General features: G+C 39.1%; 1 protein-coding gene across 1 annotated transcript in view; it reads left to right on the top strand.

Moving 5' to 3' along the window:
* Positions 1 to 24,968, top strand: part of APBB3 (amyloid beta precursor protein binding family B member 3) — a 74,807-nt gene extending 49,839 nt beyond the window's left edge. The window contains exons 7-13 of the mRNA XM_075209888.1: positions 1,359 to 1,364; positions 6,254 to 6,368; positions 8,806 to 8,893; positions 14,820 to 14,903; positions 16,174 to 16,289; positions 21,382 to 21,564; positions 23,475 to 24,968. Coding sequence (XP_075065989.1) covers positions 1,359 to 1,364; positions 6,254 to 6,368; positions 8,806 to 8,893; positions 14,820 to 14,903; positions 16,174 to 16,289; positions 21,382 to 21,564; positions 23,475 to 23,705 — 823 coding nt within the window. The 3' untranslated portion in view covers positions 23,706 to 24,968. The remainder of the gene's footprint in view (positions 1 to 1,358; positions 1,365 to 6,253; positions 6,369 to 8,805; positions 8,894 to 14,819; positions 14,904 to 16,173; positions 16,290 to 21,381; positions 21,565 to 23,474) is intronic.
* The last annotated feature ends 461 nt before the right edge of the window (positions 24,969 to 25,429 follow it).

Genomic DNA, 25,429 nt, shown 5'->3' with positions numbered 1-25,429 from the left:
ACACACAGTGCTGTGCCCCTTCATCATCACCACGCTGTGCCTCCTTATGATCACACTGTGCCCCCTTATGATCACCATGCTGTGCCCCCTTATGATCACACTGCACCCTACATGCTGCTTTTCACCCCTTCACCTGGCCCCCCTTCATCACACTGTGCAATGCTGCTCTCCCACCTTCACCGCTCTGTCATGCTGCTTCCTCCCCCTTCATCACTCTGTGCCTTTCTGCTCCCCCCTCCTTTATCACTTTCTACCCCGCCGTCTTCATCACTCTGTGCCTTTCAGCCTCCCTTTTTTTCATCACTCTGTGCCTCCCCCCCTTCTTCATCACTCTGTGACTTTCTGCCACCCCTTCTTCATCACTATGTGCCTTTCTGACCCCCTTCTTCATCACTATGTGCCTATATGCCCCCCTTCTTCATCACTATGTGCCTTTCTGCCCCCCTTCTTCATCACTATGTGCCTTTCTGCCCCCTTCTTCATCACTATGTGCCTTTCTCCCCCCCCTTTATCACTGTGTGCCATGCTGCTCCCCTTCCCTCTTCATCACTCTGTGCCTTTCTGCTCCCCCCTTCTTCATCACTCTGTCCCTTTCTGCTTTCCTCTCCTTGCCTTCCTATTGGCTTCTTTCATCTCTTTTCTTGTCTTCTGTCTTCTTACTTCTTTCTTGCGTGCTGGCTCCTCTCTGCACCGTTCCTCACTGAATGGGCATGACGTCATCACGTCACACCCGACATTCAATGCGAACGGAACAGGGAGGAGGAAGGAGGGGCGCCGGCGCCGCGATGAGGTAAGTATTGTTTTATTAAAGTACCTGCTCCCCCCACCAACGAAGGAGGCGGAGTTATCAGGTGTCGGGCCTACCGGGGAATACCAGGAGTGGTGTGAGAGGCATGTGGGAGTAGTGTGAGTGACTTGTGGCGGTGGTGTGAGTGACGTGGTGGTGGTGTGAGTGACATGTGGAAAAGGTGTGAAGGGAATGTGAGGAGGATTGAGAGGCAGTTGGGATGTCTGATGGGCATGTCAGGGGCATGTGGGAAGGTCTGATGGACATATAAGGGGCATGTGGGGATGTTTGAGGGATATGAGTGGAGGTCTGGGGAGCACGTGGGGGCATGTGAGAAGGTGTGAGGTGGTCTTTTGGGTAATGTGCACCCCTTTTGAAGGCTGGAGGGCTGCTGATGCTGCCCTTGAAGAATATAAAGTTGCCCATCACTGGTATATACAGTACAAGCTCTGTGTTAAAGTGACTCCCAGTGTTATAACAAATCAATTAAGCTCAATATTTGTGACACGTTTTGAAACCTTTTTTTTATTTGTTTTTTATCTTGTCATTTCTTCATCCTTGAAACCTGAAGAGACAGGTAAGCCAACATTTTCCTGACATATGTATATGTCCATAATACATTGCCTTTAAGAATAAAATTATAAAAAATGTAAAAAAAAACCTACGACAAGATCTTTACTATAATTGCTGTGGCAGAAATAGAAGGAAATAAACATTTACATGGTGTTTTCAGTAGATGCAAAACAGTTTTCTACCTTAATTTTATGATTTATTTTTTTTAGAAATAGTAATTTGCATAAAACAGACAAATGAACAGACTTATTTATTAATGTATGCCTGTAGGTCATTCTAAACAAATTACTTCATAGGATCACTTTTATCCAACAATTATCTATAAAATGACAAAAGTTTTTTCACCTGATTCTCATAAATATGCATGCGGTAACTATAGCTGTGAGACCCGGTGAATCTTATTGGGAGCGAGAGTTACCTTCGGCAATTGCAGTGTCATCACCGGTGTTAACTCCTTTATAGATAGGGAAAAGCCCAATCACCAGCAGAAAACACCAATTTTTGCTGGAGATAAAGCTTTTCTCCATTTAATAAATAGAGACCATTAGCTTGTGCACACAAGCATCTTAGTGGTGAATTGAGGAGAGATAGCTACATACAGATCATTGACAAAGTACATCAATAAACAAAAGCGCCAAACAGTGTAGCAAATATGAAACAATAACTCTTTCAACCGTGATTTGACAAGTGCCCGCATACCAAAGAATATATCAAGACGAGCTTATTTGCTTTATGAGATTTTGAGATAAGGAAATCCTTTTCAATCTCTTGAAGATGTATCCATAAAGAGAGTTCAATCTTCAGGGAGGTAAGGTACTGAATCTCTGAAAGTAGAAACAAAAAAGTATAGTATATTCTAAAAATGTGTGGAAAATTGTACATACCAGAAATGTAACTATTACAAACACTTCATATAATTTTCTAGGAAAATTGCCAAATTAGTAACAGAAAATACAGTGTATATAATAATAAGAAAAGGGCAATCCTATACAGTTTTCACATCTAATTATATTTAATATGTGAATGTTATTTTATTTATAGGACTCAGGATTCTGAAAATGGTTCTTTTACTCTGATAAAAAACATACCTTTTATTTTTACAATATCTTTTATTTTGTAAACGTGTATCTTTATATACTGTATATCTCCCATCAATTTAGTTAATGGAGGAAACAAAGATACTCACATAGAGGGAAATGATCTCTACAGAGAGACATATATTGTAAAGGCATTTTACAGAAGGGGATGATGGAACAGGGGAAGAAGTACACCAGATTTTGTTTCAATCTTCCTTGCACTATCATTAGCTTCTGCAAAATGCCTGCACGCCCTGAAACTTTGTCTCTTTCACAAATTAATATAAAGATTATAGTGCTAAAGTGTTGACCCAAAGCAAATTTAGATTCCTAAATACAAATAGATAAAAAAACACATACAGTAAGTATACTTCTTACTTATGCACCTGTTTATAAGTTCAATGCCTAAAATAAATAAAAAAAACAAAAGTGCCAAACATAGTGTAGCATATATGAAACAATAACTCTTTCAAACGTGATTTAACAAGTAGCCGCATACCAAAAGAATACATCAAGAAGAGTTTATCTGGTTAATGAGAAAAGGAGATCCTCTTCAATCTTTTGAAGATGTATCCATAAATGGAGGTCAGTTATCAGAGGGAGGTAAGGTACTGAAATGGCGAAAATATAAACAATGTAGTGTAGCATGTTTTAAAACATGGGTGGAAGTTAAAGGAGACGAAATTATGCGTACCAGAAAGGTAAATATTCCACGTCTACAAACACTTCATATAATTTTCAAGGAAAACTGCCAAATAAAATTATTTCAAAATCTTAATTCAAACTATTATTATTATCGTAGATATGTAAGATGCCACAGTGCTCCGCAGCGCCATTCAGCAGGGAAAACAGACATACAATGCAGTATGGGGATTTGCAAAGTGGTACAGCAGATATAGAGCAGTAAGAGAGGGAGATCAGTCTTGCAGCAACATATAGAATGGATTGAAGTGTGGATATATGGGTGTTGGGAATGCCGGATAGCTGGAGGTTGTAGTAGTCAAGACGGGAGATAATGAGAGAATACATAAAACTTTTGGTAGCATGTTGAGTAAGAAAACGGTGTATTCTGCCAATGTTTTGAGGTGGAATCGACAGGACTGGGAGAGAGTCTAGATGTGAGGAATAAAGCAGAATGCAGAGTCAAGTGTGACACCAAGGGAGCGGGCTTGGGAGACTGAGGAAATTATGGTGTTATTGACAGTGAGGTAGATTTGAGGGGAGGTGGTGATTCTGGCAGGATGGAAGATAATAAGCTCTGTTTTGGACATGTTGAACTTTAGGTAGCATTGGGACATCATGTGGAGAAAATAGAAAGACTGTTGGTTACACGAGATAGTACAGAAGGAGAGAGGTCAGAGGAAGAGATATAGATTTGGGTGTCATCAGCGTAGAGGTGGTACTGGAGGGCGAATAAGCGAATTAGTGCTCCAAAAGAAGAGGTGTACAATGAAAAAAGTAAAGGACCAAGAACAGAGTCTTGTGTCTTGAGTCTTTGTGTTACGAAGGACAATGAAGTGAAGGGTGTGCAGGAGAAGAGGGTGATCAACAGTGTCAATAGCAGCAGAGAGGTCCAGGAGAATGAGTATGGAGAAACGACCCTTAGACTTTGCAGTAAGTAGTTCATTGATCACTTTTGTGAGAGCAGTTTCAATGGAATGTTGGAGGCAGAAGTCTGATTGCAGAGGGTTGAGAATGGAGTGAGAGGAGAGAAAGTGAGACACACTAATCGCTCAAGTAGTTTGGAGGTAAATGGGAGGAGAGAAATAGGTAGTTAGAGATACTGTAAAAACTAAAAAAAAGTTTATACTGTTAATTGCTTGTACGTTTAATAAAAACATATAAGGCTTATCTAGTCTTCAGTGATGATGTCCACATTTTGTGGAAAAAATATCTGGCCAGGAGATAAAGTCCCACAATCACTGGAGAGAATGCAGCTTTGTATCAGGTAAGTATCAAAAGCAGACCCTACGCATTTCATCCCAAAGACATCATGAAGGGGGTATGAGAAAATGACAGTACACAGTATATAAAGATACGTGTTTACAAAACAAAAGATATTGTAAAAATAAAAAAGGAATGTGTTTTATCAGAGCAAAAGAATCACAATCCTGAGTCTTATAAAGTAGTAGCATTCATTTATTAAATATTATTTGATGTGACAATTGATTAGGATTGCCCTTTTCTTCTTATTATAGACACTGCATTTTCTGTTATTAATAAAGTTGTTAGGCTCTTGATCTGTTTGTACTATACAGAGACGTGAATGCGTCTGATGTATTTTAGAGGCATGGATCTTATTTATTGTTACAGTCGCACTACTGAGTGCCTATGATGGATACAGGTTAGGTAAAGACAGCAGAAAGGAGACCTGTGGGTGGTTTTGGCTGCTCTTGAGTAAGATACAAGCCTGGCTTCTGCATCTGTGTCATGTATGAGCTCACAGCAGCAGCCCTTGGGTATAACTTGTCAGTATGGCTCCCACTGATGAGCTATGAAATGTAATGTGTAAAAAGACAGCGTTCCATAGTTATACACTAGCACAAATAAACTAAGCTCATCTGTGATAGAAATGATGAAGGTTTGTTACATCTTTACTAGTTTGCTGCCCATTCCGATTAATAGGCTCAAGTTTATCTTTGGACACTGCTATAAATGTTGAATTTTATATGCATCTTTACTAATGTGCTACTCATCTTATGACTCATTTTTTTATGCCACACATATCTCTCACATTTCCTCTCCAGTACCCAATCTATCACCTTCAGCACCTTCTATTGCTGTTACCCAGGCAAACCTCACCACATAATTCATTATGCCCACCTTAACTTCTAGCATCTGCTGTGTTACCCCCTCTCACTGATCCACCTTTACCTGGCTTGGATTGGAAATTAGTGATGGTATCTGTCACAGTCTGTTGCTGGGAGTCATTCTTGTAGTCACACATTACAGTTAATGTTCTTCCTGTCACACAGGAGCACTGCAGCTCTGAAGACGCTTCACGTATGTAATATGATACACAGCATCTTCAGGTCTGAAGCTGTCACCTCTCTCCCATGTGAGGTGGAAGATCTATACCCTTTGACTATAATGTGTTACTATGGGAGCAGGTCATAACACAGCATTCACTTGCAATAATGTGACACCAGCCTAAAACTATATATCAATGGTAGATTAAGATTACCATGTGCTGTGTGCTGAAGCCAAATCATGGGCCCTCGCCACTTTCACACTATCCAACACATAGGCATTCAACACAGGGCAAAATGAGCCCCACCCCTGATCTACCCAGACCCCAGAAGCAGCGTTTGTGTAATCTCAGCCCCTTCGGAGGTCAGCAAATTTGGACTGTCCCGTCACAATGCGGACAGTTGGAAGGTTTGCAGTTCATGTGTCGAACCTCTAAGTATATATACAGAATAATGACTTTAAGATTTGTGGGCCCACAAAATGACGTGGAAAATTTACGCCTAGCATGTAGAAAAAGAGAAGTCACGCTGTGCAATTGTTTTTACAAATAGCATAAGAACAGAGACTGAAATTTATATTCAACAAATACAAATCAAACTTTGGGCCATGAGTAGGCTCAGGGATGACTGTTATTGGTCCACGCAGTCATCCTCCAAATTTTGCTTAATTTGGCTCTGGCACAGGTCAGGTGGCACCATTGCCATGAACCCCAGATGGGGACCCTATGAGCCCCATTATAAACTTAGATACTTATTGGACCTATGTGTGCATACTCATGTACTTGTTGAACATTTCATGTTGAACACGGGTACACTAGACCTATAATGATGTATTATTATTGTTCTAGGGACTTTGCTTTTGTAGCTAATGACAAAGATACATGCATGCTCAAGTGTCATGTGTTTCGTTGTGATGTCCCAGCCAAAGCGATTGCCAGTGCCCTCCATGATATGTGCTCCAAGGTATTACAGTTTTGTTTACACTTATTTACTTTTAAGATGTGTTGTGAATGTTAAGACGGCGTTACTACTGTACCATTTAATGGTAATTACCATAGAACAGAAGCTGACTCTTCCCTTAAAATAGTGTAAAAACAGTGACATTTTCAGCCACAAGAATACATCACGTGATCACTTATTTAAGCTATGTTAGAGACACAAACATAGCTTATGGGTTAAATAATATCTAAAAAAGATGGGCAGAAAAACACAGTACACCATGCCAGATTAACATTAGGCAAAGTAACGTGTGCCTAGCAGCAGCAGGAGCTGGGAGACAGATCATCTCCTGCAAAGTGTGTATGTCAGACAACAAATAAACATTTTCTACATAAAGAAAAAGGAACTTAGTAAATTATGAAAATTAATCGATACAGTCTATGAGACAACTGACACAGCTATGTTCATTGTAGGAGGTGTGTGTGCTGGTTGGGTTTTAGTGGCCAAAGGGTGAGTGTGCCTACATGTACCAATTATATATATATCCAGCCCCCATTAAACAACATACATCTGTGAGTCATTGCTTTTACAAGTTATTTTTCTATTCCTTTAACATTTTAATTATTTTAGCTCAGCCCTTAGAGATGAATAAATCAGCCTTGGTTTGACACACCAACCAAATTTTTTAGGTTGCCTAAATCAGTTATTGAAATTTGGCATATAAAAGACTTATATAATGATTTTATCTGAGTCTGCAGACCTTTAAATATTGAATCTAACAAATCAGTTTACTCATCTTTACATATAGCCAAAGATTTTTTAAGTTCATAATGCTCTTGAACATTGTAACAGTACACTCGTATAACAAAGGCTTGTATAAATAAACCAGACCGGAACTACTATAAAACAACATAAAACATGGGAACTTAGCAGGATAAAATACAGTACTTATGCATAAAATTTATATGGTTTTCCTTTATATAAGAGCAATTGTTTTCAGATGAATACTGCAACATTTCTGACACACTTGGCAATATGTTTTGTAAGTGTAGTATGCCTGGTGTACATTCAAAGCTTGATGCAAGGAATGCATTGGAGCACATTCCCATATTGAATTACATTGTATATTTACAGTAAACAGTACCTTTGTAATATATGATGGGCCTCTCAAATGCCAGGTTACCATTGCATGTAGACCTATTTAAGTTTTATGTAGATATAAAGAAATGCAACACTCAGGGCTAAAAATTTGGTATTAAGTGAAGTTCAGTGTGTTAATATTAAAAACAAAATTGCTCTTACCTGGAATGTTCTATTTGTTGGATCTGATGGGGTTAGTTAACAATGGCCATAATAATCCTAAATTGCCATTCCCTCTATGCTAACCACTCGGTTGAGCACATTGTCAATGTCCTTTCTTGTGAACTTTAATTCCCATCAGAGAGTAGTGTGGTATGGGAATGCTACAGCTCTTGGGGACCCCATGTGGTTCCGATCAATAACGATTTCCATTTTTTTTCTGTTTATTAAAAAAAAAATACATTTTTGTTTTGGGTGGAGTTACCCTTTAAATGATTTGCAATGCAAATTACAAACATAAAACCAGTGCATTGTTATGTTTTTTTATATACTTCACATCAGCTCACCAGACATAATATACAGCATAACATAGACAAAGGTCCTTGGTTCAGAATATTAGGGCCCCTTCACCGCCTATTACGCAGTAACTGTCTTTATCAGACACAAGCATGTTATACAGATACAATGACTGACATGTTATGTCTTATAGACAGTACAAGCCCATTACTAATTCAAAACAAAGAGTCCATACCTAATGTACAATAGATCTCCAAAATGCTCGCTATACAATATGCTCCCAAATGTGCAGTGTACAATATAGCCCTAAAGACTAGTATAGTATACAGCCCCAAATGTTCACTAAACCATACAGATCTAATTTACCACTACACAATACAGCCTATTTGCTTATTACAAAATACTGAGTGCTACTCCCCCAGCCCTGGAACTGCAGATCAAGTTGATTGTACCTTTATGAGATACAACTGACGTGCTGTAACGTATAACATTGCAGATTCCTCTAGACAGTCTACATCTGCGGTCTCAGTCTCTTTCAATGGAAGTACCAATATGGGGATCTGCTCTTTTTTATGGAAGATGCTGCAGTAGAATAAGGTTGTTAACTCAACCCCTTCCCTGCTAATAAATACATCTTATAATGCCACAGTGCACAATAGATAGCTTAAATGTTTTGGTATCAGTTTTTGGCCTGAAGAAGCACTTTTGAGCTCTAGTTGAGAATTAATCGCCCATAACCATAAAGAGGACCATTTGGATGGAATAGGGAATTTTGGGCTGCATGATTTATCATGTTTGACTATAAAACACTACTATAGGTTCACAAAGTGTACTTTGTACATTACATCTTTGTATGTCCTTTCAGATCATGGCAGAAAGAGCAGTGGCGGATCACAGCATCACTCGTTCTGTAACCTTAGATACAATCTCACCGGAAGACTTACCTGTGCAAGGTGTGCAAATCATTCACAATGTTTTCTCTGTACAGAAGCTATTGCACTGTAAGAAGATGCTAAATGATTACTTATATATGTAGTTCTACTCAAACGTGTAAGGTGATCAAGGGAAAAACTTTGCTGTAGAGTTACAAAAATAATGCACATCTGATTGACATCTGATTGTGTTCTCTACACAACTTTACGTCCGACATACTGAGCAATTTACGATCAAACAACAGTAGTTTACAATCCCATACAACTGATTGCATATTTGCTATTTGCTAATGCATAATATTTGTTTCCATGCATGCAGATATCTTTTCTGTCTTACATTTACCAAGAGAATGCAAACAGCAAAGGGAAATGTGAGTCCCTAAATTGGCATTTGCAGTCCTTATTCCTACTCATACAGGGCCACACATGCATGTGCGCAACAACATGGCTCCATTACTGAATGAGTCTTCCATCAGTCTTACATGAGTTGATTCACCGGAACAGGGTGTGATGTAGGGATCTCTGACTAGTACTGGCTTTCCACGGTATATGCCTTAGAATATGAGAGATCTGCAAATCTGTGAGCAAATCAATGTGTTGATCGTGCCCATCGTGCCCAGTCGGAAAGACGGCCCTGGCAACCATCCATCTCTTTCACATTGCACATCACTGGCCTAAATGTTTTGCTGCTGCAGCCTAAAGTGTCCCAATGTTTAAATCAAGTCTACAAAATGTACAACTGTGGCTGCAAATAACAGTCCCAGTGTCCCCTTACTCCCACGATTTATTTAAGACAAAGCTGAGGCTACACTAAGCACTGTTTCAGGAGTCAAATTGAAATGTTCTAATTAATTGTGTGGTCCAAAAGTTATAGTGGGCCTAACTTTACAGTAACATTTTTACTTTTGCACCTTGGACTGCAATCCAGATTTTTTTTTTGCAAAGTCAGAAAGAGTGTATGCATCTATGTATGCAGATGGTGATCAAATATGTATTTTTGTGGTTCATTGAAACTACAAAGTTCCTTCTAGATTTATTAAAAGACAAACCATATGTGCTGCACTACCACATAATTAGATCTAAATTTAGTAAAAAAATATTTTTGCATTATTTATTTTGTTCTTGTTAGAATTGGAATTTGCCCAAAGTTAATAAGGGAACATTTGCTTCAGCTTCACACTTTTTAGCACAAACAGATGGACATTTTGTTTCTCAGTCAGCGCATTTCACTGTTCTTGAGGCCTTGGGATACATTGGGAAAATGTATTAATGTAGTTAATGTAGTGATGTTTCCAATATTGAGTTTCAGTTATTTGCATTCCGGTGGTTTAAACATTATACAGCAGAAATGTGAAGTAGGAAAAATATGAAAATTAGCTGAAATTCACATACAGACATTTAAATGGAGGTGAGATTGTTTTGCGATATTAGAGTAAAATAAAGTAAATTTTCAATTATTTCCCTGCATCAACCTCCTAGATCAACTCACTAAGACTAAAGTTCCTCCAAGCCTGACGCAATTTGTCGTTGTAAAGGATGTAACAGGTCTTCATTTGTTGAAAGGACAGTTGAGTCAGCATATAAGGCATCTATTTTACAGTTAAAAATAACAAAATGAGAAAGCACCTAAAGTAATGTAATGTTCATCTGCCATGAACATTAGCTGTACTGCTCACTATGCTCCATATTGTTTGTAATAAGCAGACTTACTCAAATCAACATGTAAGTACAGATCCAGTTTTTTTGAAGGTCAGAAAATGGGATTTCATTGGATTATATATACGTGTTTAAAATCTAAATGATCAATGACAATGTGCCAGTGTTTTTGATGGTATCAGACTGTATCAAAGAATTTTAGAGGAGAGGAAGTTTCACAAACAGCAACGGAATGGATTCTTTACGGTAAGGGCAGTCAAGATATGGCATTCATTGCCAGGGAAGGCTGTTATGGCAGATTCAATGGATATGTTTAAGAAAGGGTTAGACAAGTTTGTAGCGGAAAAGAGTATCCATGGTTACGACCATTAATTAAAATGAAGGATAGTAGTGAATCAGTGAGAAGTAGGACTGCAATATTGGGTCAGGAGGGATTTTAACCGATTGAAAGAAACAGATTGGCGGTTGCTTCATCTGGATCAATTTCTTTTTTTTCTTTTTGATTGGGAAATAGGACTCACTTTATTTTAAGTGTACTGAAAGGTAAGTTTCAGGTGACAAAGTTTCTTTACATAGTTCAGTTGTACATTTTTTTTTTATATATTTTTTTTTTTAAATATATTTTATTGACAGTTTTACAGTTTTAACAGCATACATGTTAGACTGTAAATCAAACAATTTCTTAAGGAAAGCCAACTAATAAGAACATTGTTAGAATGGTAAATATCAAATGAAGGTGGAAAAAAGAAGACAGAGAGTGAAGAATAAGAAAGGGGGGGAAGGGGGAGGGAGAGAAGGGGAAGGAAACTCAGCCCGGCATCCTGACGTCCGTCACATGTTCAGTAAACCATTTGCAATCGAGGTCACAGTATTGTTCTTTCTTTTAATTTTGATTTTGATTGGTCCCTGGTTGATCTGTTCCATAGATGGCAAACCAAGGTTGCCAGGTATTTTGGAATTTAATGGGTTTATCATTTATTATGCTTGTAATGTGCTCACAACGATAAGTCTGCCATATTCTGTTAAGGATTTCAGCTAAAGTGGGGGGTTCTGCTTTTTTCCAGTTTGCTGCCACTGCACATTTAGCGGTGTTAAGAATATGGCCCACAAGTGCTGCTTGTATGTTTGCCAATGTCTGGGTCAATTCTATGTAGGAGTGTGTAGGAAGGACAGGGTGGTAGCTGTAGTGTAGTGACTCTGTGTACTAGATTATGGACTTTTTGCCAGAATCCCACCATCTTAGCGCATGACCACCATATGTGATGGAAAGAGCCCTCTCGTCCGCAGTTCCTCCAACATGAGTTAGAGGAATCAGGATAAATGGCTTTTAGGCGAGTGGGGACCAAATACCATCTATAAAGTAATTTATAAGCATTCTCCTTAGTCTTCACACATATAGAGCTCTTGGTGACACGTGCTCTAATCCTAGCCCATTCCTCCACCTCTAATACTTCTCCAAGGTCTTCCTCCCACTTAAGCTCATACCGATCTTTGTCGGGTTGACGAAATGCCACCAGGAGGCTGTAAAATGTTGAGATTAAACCAGTAGGGAGGGATTTGCTTCTGCAGAAGGATTCTAAACATCTGGATCAAATTCAAATATAAATGAGGGATCACAGGAGATCCAAATAGGTTGAACTTGATGAACTGGTGTCTTTTCTAACCTCATCAGCTATGTTACTATGTAGTAGAAGTAAATGTCCCAAAACATAACTCCCATGCTCCACTATACTACCAGGTTGGGCCCTTCCAACCCTTTCCACCCTCTCCTTCCCTTTCAAATAATACCCATCCACTATTGATGGTGCAGGTGAAATTCAGACCATGCCAGGTGCAAACAATTGGTATCTTCTCTCTCTGTGGACCCTGGCAGCTGTATAGAATTCACTGAAAGAGAACCAGCTGGACTGTTAGAAACTTATGAGAGCACATGTTACTAGCAGATCCGGGTCTGTACACAACTGTCCTTGGTTTCAGTGGCAGCACAAGGAGATGGACAACACTCAGCTTCAGACACTACATTGTATATTGGCATGGGGCAGCACTTTCCACTGTCATGGGGCTGTATTTTATGCTGACAGTTGGTTGTGTTATATTGGCATGGCGATTTATATATTAGGCATTTGAGGCTACATTATGGATGTAAGGGTGTGTCGCAGGAGGTACAGTACAGGGGCTGCTACTGGTTAAATTTCAGAGATGGATGCCAGTTGCTGGTAACCAGAGGTGTGATCCAGAGACAAAGTCGGGTATGAAGCCAGTTAAATCAAACCCGGAATGTTGTCACACAAAACCAAGGGTCAGAATCCAGGTAGTCAGTCAGCAAAGCAAAGCTCTCAGGAAAAGCTGGACTATTGTGTAAAGGCACAATAATCATGCAACTAGTGCTATTGGTTTCCAGCCTTGGGTTCTCCCCAGATTACAGGGGATTGGTACAGACAGGAAGTGGGTAGAAAGCATGATCCATGCAAAGTCATGAAGCTCAAGCTCTACTGAACAGGAGCCTTGGCAAATAAGTCCTGCCATGGCTCACCCGGCAGAGTTACTGCTTCCAAGGGCTCAGGATCAAGTCCCGTAGAGTCTGGTGGCTGTTGCCAGAACTTGAACATGACATTACGGCTTTAAGATGTCATTAGGTCCTGGTTTATGAAGGTAGAGGGAATGGAAGTTACGCAGAGCAGAAATATCCACAACAAAGACAGGTTCTCAAACCAAGTATCGTGTGTCTCCCTTCCGAATACAGGAGTCCAGAATTCTTTGTGTCGAAGAGTCATTATATGAGTCCGTGCAGTCAGAGTCCTCGAAGTACAGTTCTAAAATTGAGGACTGCTTCTTTTCTGAGGTGACTTGTTCGAATCTGACAGATCAAGCTGGAGCCATAGATGCAGATTCAGAGGTTGAGCAGGAGATCACCATAATACTACTGAACAGGAACTTGTACATTCAGAGCAAGTTTCAGTTTGGCAAGCTTTAGGCATCTTACAGGGAACAGGAGACTCCTTATGTGACTGCAAGATGGTAGCAGGAGGCTGAAATTAGGTGACTGCAAGATTGTAGCCAGAGGCTGAAATTAGGCTCTGGGTCTGGGCAACAGAATTGAAGCATTCATTGGGAGCTTGAACTAAACAGCGAGGACAAATCAGAGCGGTGCATATATTTTTGGAAGGACTGTCTAGAATAACCTTTATCCTGGGTGTAGTAATGGTAGGCTTCCAGACTGTGCATGGCTGGATGAAATGATCTGGAGAAGCACAGTAAAACCAAAGGCCTCTTTCCATCAGGTGACGTCATGTGCCCCCTATCTGCAGCCTCTTTTGACCAGACTTGTGGAACCAGGTGTTCATTTTTACCTGCAGACATGGACAGAACTGGGATGAAAATATATCCCTCTAACGCTCAATGTCAGCCATAGATCAATAGTCAAGCACCTCTGTATAAAAACTTTAAGAATAGCAGGAGTGTCAATATCGGACAACTCATCTTTAATCTCATCTTTCAAGCCTTGATGATAGTGATGTTAGTCTAAGCAATCCAGCAACGGAACTCTGTAGTATATTCCAATACAGACTGCAAGTTTTCCAGGCTTCAGCCACAGAACTGTGGTGTGGATCATGTTAAGGTGTTCAGGAAGTTGGGCATGCATAATAGCATTGGATCACTTTTTTCCAATAAGGCATAGCCCAGGCCAAGGTCTCATCATTCAGTAAGGACAGGATGAATCCCACCTTCAGAGAATCTGTGGCATAAGTACAAGATATCATCTGCAACACCAAACTCCACTGAACAAGAAGTGCCTGAAAGCATGCACAATCTCCTGCAAACTTTTCTGGAAGAGGCACCCAAGGTTCCTTGTCAAGGACTGTAGTAGATGCAGAAAGGGACAGCCATAGTGGTCTTGCATTTGATACACCTTGGTGTATGGTAACAGATCACTTATGCCTGCAGTTGAGGAACTGGTTGTACAAGCTGCATGGAGGCTTGGTAGATTTAGTATCAGCTTAGGGATCCTATTGGGACCAACATTGATGCATACTAACATTGTTTTTGCAGAAAATATTTATTGCAGTATTGCAGCAATAATAGTACTGCAGCCAACATCACCTAAGAAATTGTTTTGATAGTTTGGGGGTGTAGTGACGTTTTAAAAATTACCCAGAAATCTAAAGAATTCTTCTGCAGTCAGGGGATGGTAGGTAAAACCATTTTAACTTGTTACAGGATTGCAGTTGTGCCATGCTACATTATATTTTCTCTATTATCACTTAATTAATGGGTGACCATGTTCTTCTAGTTAATATTCTGGATACAGTGCGGGAGTCCATTCAGAAATATGAAGTGCTCTACCTTGGCAGCCTGCCCGTCTCAAAGCCAATGGGTGAGTTATTTTACAGATTGCACTGAATCAGCTACACCACAGAGTCTTATACTGCAGTATATTTACAAAGTACCTAGTAAACAATGTATACCTTTCAAGCTTATTCCTACACACCACTGTGTTTTAGCAGTACTGTTTGTCTTCACCACAAAAGATGAATAATGTAATTTCACATAATGAAATCTTACCTTGTTAATGAGAAAAGATCTCCAAATGTATACACATAAGGACCCTTCTGTAACTGTGAAAGGAAGATATGTATAGAAAATAACGAGTACAGGGTGATTCAAAAGTCGCAGTACACCCTTTTATTTCAAAAACTCTACAGGAATTGGGCCGAATGGCCGATTTCAAGATGGCGCCCATGTTTGGTACATACCGTAAAAGATAGACCACGTCGCCCATACCTTACTGGAGTATTCAGGTTTCCCAATTTCCTGTAGAGTTTTTGAAATAAAAGGGTGTATTGCGACTTTTGAATCACCCTGTACACTAGTATGCTTATACTTGGTGCAATAATATATATGGGATAATGCACTCCCTCCTGTAAAAAACATAGATCTTAGAAGTCACAGAGAAGTTCTGTGATTGTATAACTGCATAAGGTTATAAGATGAATGCTTTTATATAAGTTAGAGAAAGCCAAGGTGGCTTAAGATAACCAATTCCATAATAATTTACAGTAGATTATACAGTATTCCTTACAATGTAAAAGGTTTTGCAATGAACACTGAATGAAACTGCATTCATATGAGTATGTGTAAGCCTGTAAACACACAGCATACTTATATTCTACGGAACACACAAAGGCATTCATGCACTGTGGGGTATATTTACTAAACTGGGGGTTTGGAAAAGTGGAGATGTTGCCTATAGCAACCAAACAGATTCTAGCTGTCATTTATTTAGTGCATTCTAAAAAATGACAGCTAGAATCTGATTGGTTGCTATAGGCAACATCTCCACTTTTTCAAACCCGCAGTTTAGTAAATCTAGCCCTATGTTTTTTCTTGAAATGCATTTGCCATTCTTGACCCTTAATATTATAGCTGAAATCCACAAAGGCTGAATTCCAAACTGGCCTATTTGTATAAGATACTATGTTTCGAATATGATAAAACTGCTGAGCAATATATAGAATTCTGTGCTTCAGAAGCAAACGAGTTGTATGTATCAGCTTTGTTAAGTACCTAAGCATTTGTATAAAACATACACATTGAAAACAATATACTGTTGCAAACTCAATATGGATGGCTCCTCTTCCATGTAGGGATGGATGTGTTAAATGATGCAATAGAGAACATGACCAGCACCACAGTCAGGGAGCAGTGGACAGCAGCTGTCATCGAAGTGACTGACACGGTGGTGACTGTACACCAAACAGAGGTAATCCTGTCTCATTCTTTTATATTACCAAATGATAGTAATAATTCATATTGTAACTATGGATTACACCCAATGGGCTGGAGCATCTGGGTAATTTGTATAATTATCTATGTTGTATAACTGCTCATTATGTTCATAGCCCCATATTTATCGGTTATTTTCCAGCTGGTGGGAATAATATTTAATCTCCTCAGCTATGGCACACTATGGGAATGGATCATTAATGTTACATCCTATCTGCTATATAAGAGGCTCAATCTCTGCCTACCTCACTTAATCGTTACATGATTGGGTGACCCTGAATGTGGTACATTTGGAGGAACACTGCTCTGACTCTCTCTTCTGTCTGATCAGACAATCACATTTTGATAGAATGTCAGAAAGTTTTGCAGAATGTCAGCCCAATTCTGCAAAACTAACCCACCAGCTCTGCAGCTTTAGATTCCCCATATAGAGACTTAACATGATGCCCTCTTAGCTATGGAGCATTAGGAGCGTGGATAATGTCTGCTTAATTGTAAATAGGGTGGATTCTAGTAGTATAGTAGTGAAAACTGTTTACAATGTTTCAGTCACTTTTGATATGCTATATCCTATAGATTGCGAGCAGGGCCCTCTTACCTCTTTGTCTGTTTTACCCAGTCTGTCTTATTACTGTTTGTCCCCTATTGTAAAGCACTACTGAATTTGCTGGCGCTATATAAATAAATGATGATGATATGCGTTTTACTTACATTTTTACTGGCATTTGTAGGCTTTTCAATGCAGTGAAATTTTGAAAAGCACCAAAAAAAAAAGACGACCAATAGGTTGGGTAACTATAGAAACAGTGATTTCTAGTGTCAGTCCCATTTGTATGCATTTTAGAAACAATATAAAATAATGCATGCAAGACACATTTAAACACACATCTATGTGGCCTTACACTGTATTAAGAAGAGCACTTATCTAAGTATGATATTTTTTGCAGATTATGTTGCATTTTGCACCATTAAGCACATTTTCAAAGCAAATAGTAAAAATAGGGTAGAGACTATTTGTTGAGGATCGTTATAATAAACAGATCTGGCAACTATAATAAGATGTTATAGTAGAGATCATAATTTATTAAACATAAAAACTGAACCTCTATGTAATATGAAGTTTATCCAGCCCACACAAGCCACACTCTCAATGTATATTTTGTGGTATATGCACATTTTAGTTAAACGAGACAAACAACAAGTATACAACCATTTTTATCAGGGTAATAAAACTTTAAGCATTATAAGATATAACATTAAGGTTGAAACCAATAATTTAGAATCTTTCAGAAAGGCGTTTTACTGCCCTCTAAATCTTGCAGCCTGAGACAGTTGCACAGAACTGTTTGGGCCCCATACCCATAATCTTATTCCTGCCACTTTCTGGCGGTGTTTGTACAAAACACTATTCTCACATAATGTAAGTATATTACACTGCTATACAGTACAATTACAGGTAAATAACAATGAAGTAATTGTGTAATCTTTTTTATTAAGTTAATTTGCAGTTTTCAGCTTTTTGTAATAATTTTCAGAATGAGCTTTACAGGTTAACTTGTGATTTCTGTAGTAAATAATGTAATATTGGGTATATTAAAATAAGTATATAATTTTGCATACAATAATTGCTGCATGATAATCTAACAAGAATATCTGTAGCTACAAAGTAAACCTGAAACTAATTCTTTGAATGACGGCTCCTTAATGCTATATCAAGCAGCTCCTTTTGTACCTCTAGATACTGGGCATCAGTTCCTGGAATGGAAAGTCACTTCAGTGGTGCAGTATTATCTTATAAATGAGTCAGCAGCGTAGAGAAACAATTGCAAATACACTTATCCTTCTTACAAAGTCAATGCCATTATGAAAATTAATTGGGAAACTTTTCAAGATTGTGGTGAAGGTTTGAGATTGATGGAGCCCCAGACTGCAGATTACTGGACTTACTATCACACATTGAAACAGATATGGAAATATGTGGATGCACAGTACAAAAGACATTACTTCCTGCATTGTGTCGTCATGCGGTGTTGCATCTGCTTTTAGACACTCACACACAGATAAATGATGACCAGACTTTAGGAAAGGGACATAGCATGCACAATACTGCTCATGATTCTGCGCATAAATGCAAAAATGTTATTTTTTATTATGTGGGAGACTGCACAAAGGATTTAGCAGGCACCTGCACATCCTGTGTTGCAGGGGTGGAACAGTACATTGTCGTAATAAAACTGTGTAGGGGCTTGGCGATGCCGCGATAGCCTCCCGGGCTCCCGCTCTGCTCTGAAGAGGACCTCCCTTCATGACTGAGCCTTGTGGTACTCCAACTGATAAATGAAGCTGAGTGGAGATTGTTCCAGATAAATTAACACTGAAAGAGTGATTAGATAGGTAGGATGAGAACCAGTATAGGACAGTGTCTTGAAGACCTACGGATTGTAGCGTCTGTATGAGGAAATAGTGGGCATCAGTGTTGAATGCAGCAGAGAGATCCAGGAGAATTAGAAGAAAGTAATCACCTTTAGTTTTAGATCATTGACAACCTTGGTCAGCGCAGTCTCTGTGGAGTGTTGAGAGCGAAAGTCTGACTGAAGAGGATCCAATAGGTTGTTTGCAGAAAGGAAACATGCAAGGTGAGTGTAGGCAATTCGCTCGAGGAGTTTGGAGGGGCACGGGAGCTTAGAGATGAGGCGGTAATTTGAGAGAGCGTTTGGGTCAGAATTTTGTTTTTTACAATAGGTGTAATCACTGCGTGCTTGAATAGTGATGGAAAGATACCAGTAGAGAGAGAGAGATTACAGATTTTAGTTAGAGGTGGAATAAGCACAAGATACAGGGACCTACTAATTTGTGAGGGTATGGGATCAAGAGGACAGGAGGTAAAATAGGAAGATAAGAAGAGAGTAGAAACTTCCTCTTTATTTGTGGGATCAAACGAAGAGAGGGTGTCAGAGGATGCTGGGAAGGAATTGAGCCGATTGCTAGTCGAAGGAGATTATACCATTTCAAGTCTGATCCTGTCAATCTTGTCCTTGAAATAGGAAGCAGGATCCTGGGCACTGATGGTAGTCAGAGGGTTTGGGGTGGGAGGATTGAGAAGAGATTTAAATGTGTTAAAAAGGTGTTTGGGGTCAGAAGCCTGAGCATAGATGAGAGATTGGAAGAATGCTCGTTTAGCAGTGTCCAGAGCACTTTGATAGGAGTGGTAGATAGCAGTATATATGCTGAAATCATTAGAGGTACAAGATTTACGCCAGTGACATTCAGCTTTACGAGAAAGTTTTTGTAGATTTATATGCCGCAGCAAGACTGATATTCATCTCTCGTCACCCCACTTCTGACTTTGTTGATGTGGAGTGTGACAATTTTTGGCATAATAAGCCTATTGGAATTTATTAGTGGAAGGGTAAAACCAACCAGGCTATTAACTTGAATTTTTTATAACTAAGATGCCCAGTTGTTGAGATAGCTAAGGGCAGCAATGGTGAGAATGTGTAAAGGTGAAGGTTTAGCTCTCAAATTACCATTACAGTTACCTGCAGTGTCAGGGCTAGTAGTCCTTGTGTCTGATTGCACATTTGTTCATGTACAAATCAGCCAAGTATAATCCAGACAAACTGAAATACTTTATCAGAATATAAGTGCTATGAACGTGAACCCCAGACATTTTTGTTTCTCGTCTTGTTTTTTTATTTATTTTGTGATAATTGTTGTACAATACACAATCAATTTTCTGCAGGACATCTAAAACAAAACTGATGGGTGATAACAGCTGATTCTCAAACAGCCACTTAATATTGTCCGTCCCCCCGCCCCGACCAAACGGTACCAGCCCTCACTGTCTATGAGTCAGTGAAAAGATGAAAAGACTATGCTTAGTGTGACAGGATGGACCGCCTATGCCACCCTGTCTGTTGCTGCTGGGAACCGGCTGGGCTTACTTTGCCACCGTTCCCTTTCATTATCCCAAATGCGCCCTCTTGCCGCAGTAGGAGGGGCTTACAAATGCTGCTAACACTGGACTCCTTACCGGCATCCAGTAGCGGGTTTCTTCTGGGTAACTGACGCTGCGAGTGTACCCCGTTACTGGCGTACCTGGGCGGTACTCCTGACCTCTTACTATGAATCAGGGGTGCTGTGGATGGATCCCTCCTGGCCTATCACAGAGCTGCAGGGTAGCAGGCAGAGTGGTGGTACCGGAAAAGCTGGTTCCAACCTCAGAAACAGCCGGAGAACAGATTAGATTTAGGGTCTAATCTGCAGGTCACAGGAATACAGCAATATTGAAGATGTTTTCAAGCAGGTCTTTGAAGCAAATAATGTTTTTTTGCTCTCACATTGGTTGAAGGTACCAGTGATCAGGTCAGATGAAACAAGAAGAACATTTCAGTGTACAAGACAGTGTTTTTTATACTGATTTGGACACAGGTTATTTTTAGAATCAGGATGCAATGTGTTCACACAAACATGGATTTACATGCATTGCAAAGCCAACAATATTTACTCTTATCCCATGAAATTTTAGAGATGCTGTGATGTCCTGCATCTGGTTTTCAGATGCAGAGAATCTAGGAGCCAGTCTTCATTAAAAGTTCCTGCCTTCAATGTTGGACCTTTACACACCAAAAAATCTAATTAGCATGGGGCCCCTCTTCAGACAGTCCAGAATACACATTCGCAAAGAAAGGTACAACCCCCAAACATCACAACGCACAAAAGACTTCCATCCACAAAGGCTTATTGTATAAGATATATACCTTAAAAAATAATGCATCTCTTCTAGCAAGGTTAAACAAGAAACAAATTTCTTCCCCATGTCTCAGAAATTAAAGATTTCCCTTACCAAAATATACACAATATCAAAGATAAGTGCATATGCAATTATATAAATAAGCGCCCTGCGCTGATTCCTTTGAATACATTTATTCCAGAAGTTACTTATCAGTGATCCAGTTACACTTATCCATATAAATCAATTTTATTTTTCCTTCATTGTCCTACATAGACTCCATGTAAATTTTTCATACACAGATATGGTAACCGTTGTGTGCTTTGTCATTTTTTAGGCTGCTGAAGAGGACCCTGTTTGGCAATGCCAAGTTCGTTATGTGACATTTATGGGGGTTGGAAAAGACCCTCACACATTTGCAGTAATCGTGGATATAGGACAGCAGTGTTTCCAGTGCACAGTATTTTGGTGTGAACCAGATGCTGGACATGTATCAGAGGCCGTGCAGGCTGCATGTGTGGTGAGTTTTTGGGCCATTTTTTATTCCCATTGGAGAGGTATAGAAGTCTGTGACCTTGTCTTTGCTGAGAAGTGCTGAACATGGTTATCACCACATCCTACAAGCTGATTTTGTGATGTAACGGTACATATGTGGTGATGACATGACAGAGCATGGTGTACTACTGCAGTAAGTATAAAATGGAAATAAACAATTTTTCCATTTTATACTTGGGGCCTGATTAAGGGTCTAGGCCAGCCTAGGCTAATACACATTCATGACAGACTAAAGGTAAAAACAAACTTGTTCTTAATTTAAAATCTGTCTTCCTTCACCCCCACCAGTGTTTTTGTTTGTGTGTTTTTGTAGCTCCACTTGGTTTTTTAAACAGGCTCTCGACAATCTTTGTCACTGATTTCGTTTTCATTAAAATCAGAACTTTCATAGGGGAACTGAGGTGTGAAAGAGTGAGATTGGAGGTGAAGGCTGAGGGAGCATTTGTCGCACATGCCCCCCCCCCCCCTCCAGATTTTCTCTCAAATGGCCCCCATGCCTACCAGCTTTTCACAAACATGCCTCCCTACCAAACAGCTTTTTTCTCATATGCCCTTTTGCCCACAAGATTTTAATAAATAAACAACTTAATGCTGTGTGCATGTAATTTAGATTACCTTTGTTTATGTGTTAATGTATTCTGCAGATGTGAAATTAATTATACTAATAGATAGCAACAGGAGAGAGTCAAAGAGTGTGCAAATATTAATAACATAAATGATTGCTCACACCTGAAATTCCTTTAAATTAATAGTATGTAACTCATGGAGATTTCTGAACGTAACCCTCCCCCTCCCCTCCCCCCATTGTCTACTGCCACCTCTCCCTCCCCCATTTTCTCCAGGCCACCCACCCACATTTTCTCCAGCCCCCTCTCTCTCCATGTTTTCTCCAGACCCCACTCCCCCCCAGTTTCTGTAGCCTTCTGTCCCCCCATTATCTCCAGTCCCCTCATCCCCAATTTTCTCCAGTCCCCTCTCCCTTCGTTTTCTCTGTATTAATGTAATCACCTTACCTTTTCTTCTTTTCTCTTCTTGTCTGCATCTCTGCTTCTTTCTGCTTTCTTCTTTCCTTTCTGTACTCTCCTGACTCCTCTCCAGTGACATTGTTGCGACATCACGATTATACTTTTATACTAGTTCGGTTTCAGAAGGTATGAGTACAGGGGTTGTATAGTACCTATGCTCATCTTTTGCATTCGCTGATGACATAGATTGTTTTCTTTACCTACACTTAGCTGGTGATGCAGTTGCAATATGTGTGAGCTAGAATCGTTATATACAGATATATGTACAATATTGATATTATTCTGCATATAGCTAAGATGTTATCTTATTGTTTTATATTATTATTATTAGTAATAAATATATTATATTGTTTATATTATATTTTTGTGTGGTGTATGATTTCACCAAAATATTTGTTAATAATAAAGAAGCAAATTATACTCCTCTAGACAACTTCCTAAAAAGGGGAAAAAATGAAGTTACAAGTTAGACAATTAGATGTTATTTTGGTTTCTTTTACATCACAGAATAATTTTATTTTGTTTTTTCAAAACAAGTTATGGACAAGAGGTCATACTGACATTTGAGTGTGCATTGCTTTTGCCATAAATTCCACCATAGAATTGAACACTTTCCAAATGAGCCATGTCACACAAGTGTCAGTGGCCTCTTATACTGAGGACATACATATCCATTCACTGGGCAAGCAGAATAGCTGGCTCTTGTCTGTGGCAGAACAGATCTAATGAATGTCTAATGTCACTGAAGAGAAAAGGGAATTAGTACTTATAGTAATGATACTGTAAAAGTGTATAGTGCTGACTCTTAAATGAGCTGGGTTCTAATCATGTTTGTCTGGGCTTTTTTCAGGTTCAATATCAAAAATGTGTGGTAGCCTCATCATCATCACGGGTGAAGTCAAAAGGGGGAACTGTAAAATCACTCTTGAAAATAAAGCGGACTACATCTGTAGATTCCCCAATTTCTTCTTTCAACTCGGCAGGTCACACGCTTCAGAAAAATGGGGGGACAAGTAAAAGAAGAGGAGTCATGGCTTTCTTTGAAGCATTTAAGCAGAAACATGTCAGGCACGCTCCTTAAGCTACGTTAGTTACACAGGACAGATTCCCTTTTTTAGTTACTTAACTGTTTTATAGATATTTTAGACAGTTTGTTGTTTACTGAAATTTCACAACTAACTACTTTATTATATCTACTTGTCTCTGGGACAATCCAGGTGCTGAAATTATATTGTGCTGCAGGCCACAGGTGTTTGATGAAACTACAGAATACAGTGAGTTGATTCAATGTTGCAAAGATCAATGGTATAATATATCCCATGGCAACCAACAAGATGTTAGTTTTTAGCAGTCTATTGATGTGGGCTACAGCATATCATTGTGTTTTGCAATGTTAATAAATAAGCTCCAAAGTGGTTGTTTAACACAATTGTAGAGAAGAATACTAACATGCATATGCCTTACAGTCCTTCTTACTAACTGTGCGGCCCTTTGTCATGTACAGCATAGAAAATAGTATTGTTAACGTTTATACAGTGTATGAGAGATTGTCAACCTTTCTCAACCAACAAAGAGGTATTACATTGTACCTGTATATTCACTAATGCATAGTGAACTAGTGCACCGGAGTGCTTTATTTCTCAGTGACTTTCCTTGTAAATTGATCGTCTGCATTCAAATGTATATAGGTTAAACCTACAAAATGGCTGCCTCCAGTGTAGGAGACAAGTATTTTTTAATGCAGTGTCAAAAACTAGCAGTGCATTAGGGAAGGTGATGTCCAAAAGAACAGCTGGTGAGATGAAGATTGACCATCCCTGGCGTAAGAAGTAGATGTAAGGTAAACTCATGTTAATAAAGATAGATAGTGAATAATAGTTATTAATGCAAATGTTGTTTAATCCCTGCTAAATAGTTAAGAAGCAAAACTGTACTGTAAAAGATGGTTTCATTGTAAATACTTAATAGCACCACTAGTTTCTCAGTGAACTTGTTCTCAATAAATTTTGGGGCATTACAAAAAAAAGTCTTGATTACTTGACTCTTCATTTAATATTTCCAATCCTGTTTTAGAGTGCAACCTATTTAAATTTATTAATCAATAACTCTACCTAAGGGTCAATATGCCTGGTCACTATTTTATTAGCATGGAAACAATGTCTAAAGGAGACGGCATGCTGCATCAAGGGATATGAAATGTCACATGCAAGGGAACACTGTAAGAAGCATAACAAAGAGCAATGCCTGGTACAAAATGTTTACAAGTACAACTCGCAGAGAAAAATAACATCAAAAGTGGCAATTGACTATTGTATATAATTCAAGAATAAATCATTGTCATATATTTGTGTGTGTGTGTTTTATTGAAATGTGTCTTTTTTGTGCAATGTGGTTTTAGTGTCCAAACCCAAACTTGTGGAAAAGCCACATAGGCTTGGACCAGCTGTGGCAAAATCATAAGGACGGCAATCTGCTCCTTGTTTCATCACCTTATCAATTTTTTATGTTATGTATTTAATATTTTTAACAATATATATAGGGAAGGTTGGGACCACAGATTGATATGGTGAAGGAGAAGAAGTGGGAGTAATCAGTAGTGGTTTATGGAGGAAAAAAAATTGAATTCATGCCTGGCTTAGCCTGAGCTTTAGTATTGTGTATGTCATGTATTTGTCCTTGCTTATTGCACTGTTGAGTGTGTCTGTAGTTTAGTACAGTATTTGTATCTTAGTGTTAGTGCATTATGGTTTATTGTAATAGAAGGAGGTACTGCATGAGGTCTCCAAGGCACAGTAATTTGCCTCA

Source organism: Mixophyes fleayi, chromosome 4 (genome assembly GCF_038048845.1).
Source record: "Mixophyes fleayi isolate aMixFle1 chromosome 4, aMixFle1.hap1, whole genome shotgun sequence".
In the NCBI taxonomy this organism is placed as follows: Eukaryota; Metazoa; Chordata; class Amphibia; order Anura; family Limnodynastidae; genus Mixophyes; species Mixophyes fleayi.
Note: the sequence above shows the minus strand (reverse complement) of the source record. Positions and strands in the feature narration are given on the sequence as shown.